General features: G+C 38.5%; 1 protein-coding gene across 2 annotated transcripts in view; it reads left to right on the top strand.

Annotated features, from left to right (window-relative positions):
• Positions 1 to 12,517, top strand: part of LOC119225135 (CUB and sushi domain-containing protein 1-like) — a 282,822-nt gene that overhangs the window by 142,205 nt on the left and 128,100 nt on the right. For both annotated transcript variants that reach the window (XM_037482822.2, XM_037482815.2), the window contains exons 6-7: positions 6,156 to 6,268; positions 7,069 to 7,146. In XM_037482822.2, the coding sequence (XP_037338719.2) occupies positions 6,156 to 6,268; positions 7,069 to 7,146 (191 nt within the window). The remainder of the gene's footprint in view (positions 1 to 6,155; positions 6,269 to 7,068; positions 7,147 to 12,517) is intronic.

Below are 12,517 nucleotides of genomic sequence, written 5' to 3'. Positions count from 1 at the left end.
GGCTTCAACTGACCCGCTACATTGCGCTCTGAAACCTCGCTCCGCAAAAGAACGATGGAAGGAAGACATTTGTGTGGCTGGTGCCTACTGAGGTCCAATTACTTTACAGCACTCTCTGGCTTATAGTTCGCACCTTGTTTTGTGTCAACAGGTCACACAGCTGCTTCTGTTATAAATGGATGTGACAATCCTTATTCTTGTGGGAAACAAATATTCTGGCAAGTAAACTTGATCCAGAAATGACTTCAGTAAGCTAATAATCAGAAATGTAATTGCCTATTTCTCAAGGCAACAGCCGGGCTGTCTTTTGTGGAGGAGACACGTTGCATTTTTTATTTGGCTGTTTGATGTATGAGAAGCTTTTTACTGTTTGAACAAAGTCCCCTGTTTGTTTGGGTTTATTTATGTTTACTGGATTCTTAATGACCTTACAATTTAAGACACATGGATAGCTTATCCTGAATTAAAGCTAATACATATAACCTGTTATATGTTTATTTGTTAGAGCTGACATGTTCAAATCTGGGCTGGATTTTCTGATTACTCACTCACATGTTATCAGATAAATTATGTTTACAGCAGATATTTGATGCTTGTAAGCCCCTCTTTTCCTGTCTTCATCCTAACCTTTGCATGCTTTTTACTCATTTTCTTCTCTGCATTGTTAAAAACTCCCTCCAGCTATCCCTCCTTCTCTTTCTCCCCCCTTTATGTCCTCCTTTCCTCTTTATTGCAGTCTATCAAAAACACAAGACAACCTCAAAGGCAAAAAGGCCAAAGTTGGTCTTTCATTTTGTTCAACTCAATGAATTATTTCTATGCAAAAGGCAGTTATATCCAAGGAGAATATCATTTTTCCCCCATTGATTATTGTATTATTCAGATTGATTGTAACCCATTTGCCAGTAATGAAACGTCAGAAATTTCTGTAATGTATCATCACCATGAGAGAGGGTCAACGATTTTTAATAAGTTATGTTGATTTAAAGAACCAACGGAATTTGTGAATTTTCTGACTTAAATTAATAAGGGACCTTAATTACTTCTTAAATAATGACAGGGTCAATCATTTGACGTGATGTAACACACAACCCTTAATCTCTACCTCTGTAATATAAATGATACCTGCACAAAGCATAGTCGTACATTCAATCAAAAAGTTTCAGATGTTTATTCATCCTGATAGAAAGTTAGTAATGACAGCAGATTAAATTTGGTGTTTTTCACGGAAAACGTAGACGGAAGACGTTTTGTTGGTTAATTCATCTCTTTCTCAGAAAGATTTGTTACATGGTATAATAATCACATCATTTTTAATCCACCACTATCATCATTGAATTTGTCTAAAACTTTGATACGACTAACTATCTAATAAGATCAGAAGGGAATCAGGAATCAGGAATTGTTTATTGCCATAATATGTCAGACATACATGGAATTTGACTTGGTGGTTGGTGCATGACAGCAGACAGTATGACAATGTAGACAGGAATAGATCAAAATATAATAAAATATATGCTATGGGTTAGTACGCCAAAGCTATGGGTTAGTACGTTAAGAATAAGGATAACATTAAAAATAAAGATAAAATTTAAAAAAAAGAAAATAATAATAATTACTTATTAGCTTTGATTGCAAGAAAATTTGATATTTTCACATGTAGCCCTTCAATCAATTTGAACCAAAGGAAACTAGTTATTAGCTGGATAGTTAATAGCAGATACTAGTTATCTTTTAATTTGTTTTCATACAGACTACAGGCCAGTGAGTAAACAAGCCATTTTCTGTGAGGGTTAAATTAAAGGGGAGACTTGACACAGTTTACCATCCATGTCTGCTATATTTGTATTCTCGTCTCTTTTCTATTACGATTACTCTCTTCTTCGCAGTCATGTCTCTCTCTCTCTCTCTTTCGCTCTTTCTCTCTCTCACTGACTTGGTTTCTCTCTCTTTCTCTTACACACTCACACACCCACACACACTATCTCACCCACACACACTCTCTCTCACACACACACACACGCACGCGCACACACACACACAGTCTAATTTTTAATTACTTCATTGGCTGGAATATAAATAGTTGTTGCAAAGTAATTTCCATTTAGTCATCCATTTTCTATTTGCTTACCCAGGTCATTTTCTAGTCATTTAACCAGGGCGTAATCTGTTCATTGATTGGAAACAGCATACAGAGAGCCTCGCAGATGTTACTTTTGTGAAAAGCTCTTGTATCCTCGTCTGAGGGATCCGTACTGACAGTTAGGGCCGTGGGTGAGATTTAGCCTCTCTTGCTGTTCTGGGTTCTCCCTCAGTTGCCTCCTCTCAGTAGCCTGGCAAAGCTCTCTTACCATTTGCCAAAACTGCCTAAAACTGGCTTCATTCAATGAACACTTATTTTATTCTCACACTCATCGAGTGTCAGAACAGCCATAATCAGTTTAATGAACGGCAAAGACAATCTCATTTTTGACCACTTATTGTCACCGATGCGACTTGTGGATTGTGCCTGTGGGTCGGTTCAGATTCTTCAAATTCCTTTTGCGATGTTCTCGTTGAGGAAATCTTCAGTACGCAATAATGTGGCAAGAGGGGCGAAGGGTGCAACATGGATGGGGGGGTGGCATTGGTTTTGTGCTATGTTCCAGGTACGCTTCCTACACTCAACAAGCACAACCACGGAATGGTTAGTTATGGCTTAGATATTCGAATCCAGAGCCAAACACCTCTCCAGAGGATTCAAAGATAATGGTCTGATAGACTTATAATAATAAAATCTTATGGAAATATTTGAAATACTGAGCTAATTCCACTGGTGCCAATGTTTACAAACAGAAAAAATGCAGTGCACACTTATTATCAGATATCATCCCCCTGCTTGAAGAAACTCGATGGCGCCAGCACTCTGTGATTTACTGCAGGTAGTAAGAAGTTTAACAGATCTTGGAGATCTTATTATACCTGTGCCCAAAACGTGGTTGCGCAATATTAGTAAATCGCCATCCCTGATGGCTTATCTTAAAATGGGTGGCACATACCCATCTTTTTGTCCCAGACAGAGCATACATTACAGGATTTATTTCATATCATCCTGATATTAGAACGCTTTCCTTGGAAGGTATATGTGTAATGTAGTTTCCTGATTGTTACTGAAATTTGGAAATTGCTCAGTTTCTTTTATAAGCTGTCCCCTTTGTGTCCCTCTGTTACATCTCCTTTCACCCCTGCTTCTATGTCCACTTTTGCTGCTCCTGCTCCTCCTTTTCTATCTCCTCTTTTGTAATGACAAGCCCTATTTTATTATTTTTTTCTTCACTTTGAGACACCTCTCGTCTTTTTTTCACATTTACATTTTAAATTATGTTTACTGGCTCTGCTCTTATGTGAGTGTGTGTTTGTGCATGTGTGTTTGTGAGTGTGTGTTTCCGTTTGAGTGCGTGGGTGTGTTATGAGATTAAAAGTACCAGTGTACCAGGGTTTTGCACTAAGCTTTTGGAATAAACAGCTTTCTGTTGTGGATAATGTGCTTTCCAACTTTTTTGACTTCTTTCCAATCATTTATTTTTGCACTGCCTTTTTGCCATTTTTCAGGTGCACATTCACATGGACTTGTGAAGCAGCCGAATACACTTAAAATAAGGTATTCCCAGAAATGCCAGCAGCCAATTATAGGCCAAAACAATAGTGTCCAGACAGCAGAAAGTTGTATAGGTTTCTCAGTGATGTTTGTGTATCATCAAACAGTAGGTCTAATATATCTATATAGAGGTGCACAGACATTCCTGCTCTGGGTTCCTTTGTCCCGCTCTCCTCTGTGGTGTTATGTCTTGGCCTTTCTTTTCCCATCCTCGGCTGCTCTCAGCTCATATCTTGTATAACTTCCTCTTTACTTTATTGTCATGTCAGTTATTTTCTTTTTGAGTAACTTCCAGTTTTCTTTCCTCTTTTCCGTTGCCCGTCCCCTCCTCTTTCCAGTCACTGCTTTCTCATTTGTCTCTATCACTTGCAGCTTCACATGTGGAAGGTCTAACCTCATCTAGACGTGACTCCTGGCGTTCCCTTTCTGAAGTTTTGACCTCTGCTCACGGCTTGTGTGAACTCTCTTTCTCTCTACATTTAAGTGCATTTTCTTTTCTCACCTTCTCTGCCGCGTTCGTTATGTATTAGCTCCGGTCTTTTCTTGTCTTACATTTCTGCTTTTTATGCTAAAACCTGGTTCACTGGCTTCTGTCCAACCTGTCTTCTCTCCTCCGTTCCCCTTCATGCAGATAGTTTTTTCCTTTTTACATGTTTTACACATTCCCCTTCTCTCTTCTTGTTTTGTCCTTCTTTCTTCCCTTCTTACCTTCTCGTCTCCCTCATTCCAATGTCAGACAGCTGGCCAGTCCCCATGAATAATTGATTTTTTGATGTTTCTCTCTGCTTATCAGATTTCCCTATTCTCCTTGTCTTTTAAACACTGCTGTCCTCAACCCTAAACTGTGAATTGTTGCTTTTCATCAAGCTCAAAGTAAAATTGTTAATCCTGTGATCCTGTTTTTTTTTACCACATTTTCCATCTGAACACTGTTATTAAAGTTGGTCGGACAATGCCTATTGTAAACGTAATATGACAATTTGTCAAACTTTTTACAAAATGTGAGGTGAGGGAAACCCAGATTGGTTACAGAGTTGTCTCAAGGCACACAGGTGGATCTCTAGAATTAGGTGATACTGAGGTACATTAAGACAACCAAGGAGTCAATTTCAAGAGAAGGTATAAACATTTTCATGTGACAGGTCAAAGTTTAAATGCATATATATTATAAAACGAGCACATCCTCAACAACATACTATCAACACTGTCAATAAATAGTTTTTTCCTTTACATAACCTTTTTTCTGGCACAGAATCGTAGGCTTTTTTTTCTAGTGAGGACTAGTTTTTCATATTGATTTATGAACATCGTCACAGGTTGGTTGTGTGTAAATGGTCTTCACTGTTCATTGATATCAAACAATAGGTTGTGACCATATGTCAAGATTTAAGAACAGATAAGTTTCCAAAAATCATTAAAAAAATTGTATGATGTAGTCAATATCATCAGTTAAATTGCCTCTGCAACAACACATTGACAGTATATTGTATCACCTGGCATTTTTCATGTTTCATCTTTTTTTCTTTTAACTCTTTACAGATAAATAACTTAATGACTTCAATAATAAGCATATTATTATAATAACTAAGTCCTTCATAACTCTTGATAATTATTTCACCAGTTCTCATATTTTGTTTCTGCCCTTTTTCTTATCTGCGTTCCTTCTCCCCGCTCTTTATCTACTCATTATACCTGGGGCATTAATGAAGGGCAGTTACAGTGGCTCTTGTTGCTCTTGGGACGGATGGTAGAACATTGGCTTCCAGCCAGTCTCTTACATCATTTCCTTTTTTGTCTCAGTGCACCATTTTCCCAACATTTTAAAATGGGTCTGTACCACTGCCTTGGTTGCCGTTCCTAACGAAATGTGAGAGCAGCTAGAGCTGATGTAAGACTAACCATCGGCAACCAACGCATCGTCTCATTGGTGACGATTTCAAAGTGCTTTTGAAGATGTGAACTTGGCTCACTTTCTAATACTTAACTATGTGTTATTCAACATGGCTTCCTGCTAGTTTCCAATCAATCAGTAAACAGACATATTAGTGCATTATAACTTATTTTTCCAAAGAAAATAATTTTGGGAGAGTGGGGGTTGTACAGTCCGTGGTCTTCTTTTTAGAAGGGAGTGAAACAATTGCCTTTCTGCTGAAATTTCTTTGAATTACCAGCATCTACACCTGCTGCTCAATGATAACATAATGCATACCAGCATTCACTACCGAGGGTGAATACAGTGGACTGCAACAGGAGCTTGGTTTTGTTACATCATACCTTTTTCTTTCCCATATGCTTTGCCTGACTATGCTGAATTTCTTAAGTAAATTGTAAAGTGCTAAAGAGCAAAAAGTAAATACATGTAAACTATAGTTTAGAAAGGCTTACACACAGATACAGTTAATAAATGTGATCATTAATATGTAATCTTGTCATGGTCTCTCCAGCCGCATTCTTTGACTACTTATGTTTGTCTTTGAATGTGTTGTTTAAGAACAATGTCTCATTTGCTTACCTCCAGGCTGACTGGTACAACCCTGCCCTCTCCGGTGATATCAAACAAGAACTGGCTTCGGATACATTTCACCTCGGATAGCAACCATCGAAGAAAAGGATTCAGTGCTCAATACCAAGGTAAATCACTTATTTGCGCTGTACCTCCCTTTTATTAATGCATGCATGGTATGTTCACATCTACTGTGTTCACAAAATATCCTCACATAACAACTCAAACAAGATGACATTAGCAATACAGGATAGTTCTTCTTGCAGAATGTGAAAATAAAGGAATTAATGGCGACAGAAGTCTAAAAACCACCTTTTCTATCCAGACCTTACCTGTCATCTAATTGACTGGTTTTATTACTTAATTAGTATACTAGGGTGCATATTAGTGTCCATCTGGCGGCTCATATTTAATTGGCTGCTTCCAATTGTAATCCAAGACTTGTATTACTTTGCTGCGCGCGTCTCCCTTTCTTTTACTATTCATGTTATGCTTTTTTCCTCAGTCTTTGGTCCCTTGCTCTTTCCATTAGTTATTTTATGTCTGTCTCTGTGTGTATGTCTGTGTGTGCGTGTGGGGGGGGGGACGCATATGTTTGTGTTTGTGTTCGAAAGAACAAGAGAGAGAATTAATGTCAGAGAGAGAGAGGGAGAGTGAAGGAGAGAGAAGAGGTAATTCAAAATAGTTTGGATCCAGCACAAACATTTTGGTTTTCCAAAGTAGATGCAATCAATTCACCTTTAAAGCTGATTAGCTTTTATCTCTCCTTTTTAACATCTCATATCCCTTCTTCCCTGCCCCCCCCCCTTCTCCCTGATGTACTAGAATGCCGATGTTCAAAATAACAGCCATTTAATTTGGACAGTAATTCAGGTCTGGTGATATCTTATTCATAGGTCGGTCGTTAACCTCCATCTTCTTTCTCCAGTGAAAAAGGCAATAGAGCTAAAGTCCAGAGGGGTGAAGATGATGCCCAGTAAAGACACCAGTCACAAGAATGCCGTCTGTAAGTAAACCACTTCCTGCTCTTTGCGCGTTTCGCTTAGTGTGACTGTCAATTAAAAAGCCCTTACTTAACTAAAGTTTAAACACATTCGGTCACAACCACGTTTGCACTCACACGCCAACACACGCACACGCATACAAACACACATTCTGTATGAGCACAAGGACAGGCAGCTGGCATCCATCTTTGATGGGGTAAGAGCAGTAAATTCATGAATTTTGAATCAGGGTTTCCTTTTAAAAGACATGAATTAGTACCACACTCCTTCGACGGGTCAGAGCTCCATAGAAATGAATTGTATAAATAGACATGGATGTTTGTTTACAGAAGAAAAATGTTAATTGAAAACACAACCAGTATTTGCAAAGAGACAGCAACAGCCGTCAGGTTTTCATTTGCATAAACTATTCTATGAGTTTGGTCATTATTATTTAGTTATTACCCACCAAAGAAAAAGTGTGAGCTAGCAGAAAACAGCCTGGCGAGACAGGAGGGTTACGTTTTGCGAGCAACAAAAATAACTTTTGCTCGTGAAGGTTTGATTTGCTCTCTGGGATTTTGACATTGATTTGCCTTCATATACCGGTCCCTGCAGAAGCTTCCCTTTCCTCTAGTCCGCTGTCTGATTGTGAGGGCACGTTGATCTGGGTCAAGTTGTTTTTACCTCTAGTTCCTCCGGCAAAGTTCTTCTCTCAAATGAGTCTTGGTGGCCAAGGGGCCACTGCTGAGAAGGTTTACTGGTAAAGTGATGCACAGGATTGGCATTGTCCTCAAAGCACAGAGAGCAAACAGCAAAAACTGCCATGAGCTGATTTTATAAAAAACAATATTGTAATGTGAAGGCACATTTTTGTCGGATATCATCTCAAGATGATTCACGATTGTTTTTTTACATTTTTTATTCTGGCAACTAATGTGCACAGTAAGGGCCAATGTAATATTCATTTTAGGAATTCTGGCCATTAAAGAAAACTAAATTGCTGAATTTCAAAATGAAGATATTTATTCAGTGCTCTGTGCCATATTCCCAACTGATGAACCATCTTCACTAGCTACTGATACTATCTGTTGGGGGAGTATTTATTGGTCCGTACACTGTGAGTCTCTCAGAAACACGGTGTGTGACCTTTCCAGGGAGCCCTGTGACTACACGACTCCGTGGTGGCATTGTTTTTTTTTTCAACTGGAACCCAGGTGTTCTTTTATTATTCATCCACTTGTTGTCTTTCCTTCTGTCTGTCAGCACATGAGGTCACATTGAGGGGGTTTAAGGGTGTATTCCTTCAACATCTGTTTTCCTGCGCAGAGTTCCTTTGTGCAGGGGTATTTTCTGATTGGACGGCACAAACCACTCTGATGTGTATTAAAGCTCCTATTTGCCCAAGAAGCTTTGTCGGATCTTCCTTCTTCTGTAAGGGAGAAGGAACAATGTGTCCCTTTTGAGATGAATTGAGTCATTGGACTTCTGTCTGTACTTACGGCTTGCGTTGAAGATTTCTATATTTTCTATGATTTTTCTAGTATTCTAGTTATAAATACTTCACAAACGAGTTGCGGTTACTTTTGATTTATCACAAGAACATTATGCAAAAATGTCCTACATATTATACAGCAAATCAATCACTTGGTATTTATGTCACATTTCCACTAAATTACAGCTAATTTAAGACCTAATCAGATTGAACAATATGCTGACCATGAGGCATGTGAACAATGAATTGAAAAGTAAATGTAATGAATATACTGTACATAGATCGTGTACAGTATGTGCGGCACATAGTTCGGCTTGCAGTTGTCCTTTAAACAGCATGCATATCATGTGACCATGGCTTTTAATTGTCATGGAAGCCCAAGCTCATACCTCATCCATTCTTTAGGGTTTATCTCATAATAAACCCCTCATCAATAATTCTGCAGATTTACACGCTCAGCCAAGCATGTGCTGGTGCAATTAGCATTACTATGTGTTTAAGTATGAAGAATAAATTTGGTGTTCTTTGTGTGTTTCTTTATGTGTTGTGGCGATTAAGATAAAACCTAGTATGCAGTGTATTTGAGTCTGTGCATGCGTATGTGAGGACTTCCTATGGTAGATCAGTTTATTGTATTCATCAATGATGTCGGGCCATGATGAAAAGGGTCTGCCTACATAAACATCTTGTTGTGAAGTAACTCTCTTATCATGGGCTATGTGGAGATTTCTATCAGTCCAACATCTAATTGTATTACAAATATTTATAGAGTTGCATTGGAAATGTGATGTTCTGCATGCCTCTTGTGGATTTCTATCATTATGTTTAGTGAAAACGCAGTGCTCATCAATGGTCCATATCTCCTAGTCCGAAGTAGCTGCCCTTTTATCCCAGGAATGATGATAATGGATATCGACTGTGTAGACCAGAGCTCCCTAAAGCTTTTGAAGCCCTGGACCTAAATGAGAAATCCTCTCACCGTGCGACCCATACTCATTAAAACGTAGCATTTTTATCATGGGGACCAAAACTGAGTAAACATCAGTTTTTTAAGCCCAAGTCTCAATGAGGTTAGAGCAATCATGTGAGTTCAGTTCATCCAGCAGACTGGGAACCTTACCAATAAAACATTCAAAAATAAAGACACAGTCCACTTTTGGTCCCAGGCCAGTATGTATGACTCCCAATAGTAAGATCATAGCTGTAATGCAAATAATTATGCAATATATAATCATTACAAAGAACCAGAGGCTGATGATGAGTTTTACCTGTCTAGATAATCGAGTGCACATGAAACATAATCTAAAAGACTGTGTGTAGCAGCCTCTATCCTACAGGTATATTCATGAATAACTCTCACACTGACTATTGATTAAAATCTTACCTGATACTGAAGATAGATTGATCAATAATTATACACTGTGGATTGATAGAGGCAGAACTAAAAAAAGGATGTAAAAAATATAAAATAAATAGACAGTAAGACAAACAGATGGATAGTGGCATGGAAAGATTGAAAGATAGACAGACAGACCTACACGGAGACGGACACATGGGACGGCCAGAAACACAGACGGACGGACAGATGTTTAAGTATCCAAGAAACATAACATCTATACACAACTAAGAGTGATGACTATCAAATATTAAAATTGTTCAAATGGAAGCAGACCATTTGGCAGCCGTCCTCCCTCAGCAGTGAGATTACCTGACTGCCGAGTATGTGGCATAATTATAGAGAGGCGGAGAGATTGTGATTAGGGGGTAACCCTAGACTGTGACCTAGAAATGTAATGAATCATAATTTCCGTGGGAATGTGATTTTTTTCATTTATTATCAGGGGTTTTATTCTGGATCGTCGGGCAAAATAGTTCTGGGCATCAGAATACTCAAATGAAAGCGAGGCGACCACGTGGAAACATAGAAAGGACACAGCAGAAATATTTGGGAAAACTCAACATTAATTCAGACTGTAACCATCAAATTACTGTGTGTTACATTGTACTACGCATGGCTTTGACCCAGCATCACATCCACCGTATTTATGTGGATGAATCTTGTGGGCTGATAACGGGAAGATGGCCGCTGCCTTCAGCTCTCGGCTCGATTGACCTGTGAGCACAAGAAGGTGCAAGACGGAGAGAGGGCTGAGTGGAGGAGGGGAGCATATCAACAAACTGCACTTCACACATTTCTCTCTTCATGTGAAGAGCACCTCAAAGGCTCTCACCTAAAACACAAGTCAGCTGATCGCACAGACACAAACACACTCTCCCACGCTCTTCCTGCTTCTCTCTTAGCTTATTAGTAGCTTATTGACCACAGTTTGTTTCACCTGTCTGATGTTATAATCACTAATCTTTGCATTTTACTTTTGCAATCTAAGCCAGTGGTTTTTAATTTATCTCCAATTCCCCGAGCCAAGGGTTTGAAACTCTTTGGAATGTCAGAAGTTGTTTACACATAACGCACAAAGCTAACAACTTAACAGAATATAACACTTGATCTTCAACCTTAATGAACTTGTTTCATGAGTTTGGTTAAATATGTTTTTGTTTTTTAACTCTGAATTGAGCAGCCCTGTACTGTAACAATGTCAGTGCTGATGCACATGAAACTGCTTCTGCCATCACCAATGAACTATTTAAACAATGGAGACACTGGTAATTACTTATTTTCTAAGCATTTCAAATGAAATATGACCGTTGGGGATAAAGGTTAGACAATATAGTAAGCGTGTTGTAAAACGAGGAACGTGATACCTTGAGTTTTTGAAAAGTATTTAAGACAATATAAGATCCATCTATTACCAGAAATCGACATTCTTAGCATTTACACATAATAAAAATTCATACAAGTACTCGTATAAAACAAATGAATAGGTTTGTAAATTGTAATGAGAACTCTTGTGTGCAGAAGGTGTGCTGGTTATACGTAGGGCCAACGATCAGAGCAGCAGCCACGTAATCTCTACCTTTTTGATTGTGGGCTTGATACAAATATATATAATTAGAAATGCCTGACATATTTGGGCATCAGGACCTAAAAAGTTACCTTTAAACTATGAAAGGTTTGCTGAAGCGAGTTTGATGATATGAAAATTATAATATGAATCATAATCTTGTGTTTAGGCGTTGAATGTCTTTTAAGTGCAAATATGGGATTAAGTCAGTTGGAGGATTTTTTGACAATAACGTTAAAATTGGCAGACATTTGGCAGCTATTTTTCTATAACAATATCACGTTGTTAGAATGAGCTGTATTTGTTTTGGCAATATTAAACTTTGAATTTGATGCCAATAAAAGCCATTTGAACCCTAGTGAGAGAAAAGGGATGCGAGAGTGTGACAGAAAAAAGTGTGTTTTTTATGTTGTGTTTGTGTGGTGATTTTTGGACCGAACATCAAAAACACAGCAGAGCAGCAAGGCAGCTTGTTTTGTTTGCATCATATCTCACGCGAACATGCATAAACAGCGTCCATACGCTCACAACCCTTCAGCAGAAATCACACAAACGCACCAAATCACTCATCCATCTTTTATGTGAGGATGCACAACTCTCAGCAGCTCTTTGTAAATTGCAGCTAATGTGTACGGGAGGGAAAATGCGGGGTGAGCAGCAAGCTGAGATTACAAAAGAGGAGAGAAGGGCTGAGTGGGAGCAAATCTAGGTGTGGAAGACAGAAGGAGCGAGCGAGTGAGAACTACAGAAGAACAATTTAACGGAAAGAAAAATGGTTACGGTGTCAGATACATGTCTTTCTCCAGGAAATTTTATTTTATTTTCCTTTTAGCTGCTGTTGTCGCTTTTCAGCATTCTTCTCATTTCCATTTAATTCGTTCTATCCTCCCTTTTCATTTTTTGCTAACCATCACTATTCATCTACAGAGTTCCATT

Source organism: Pungitius pungitius, chromosome 4 (genome assembly GCF_949316345.1).
Source record: "Pungitius pungitius chromosome 4, fPunPun2.1, whole genome shotgun sequence".
Classification (NCBI taxonomy): domain Eukaryota; kingdom Metazoa; phylum Chordata; class Actinopteri; order Perciformes; family Gasterosteidae; genus Pungitius; species Pungitius pungitius.
The sequence above is the reverse complement of the archived record's forward strand: the minus strand, read 5'-3'. Positions and strand labels throughout refer to the sequence as shown.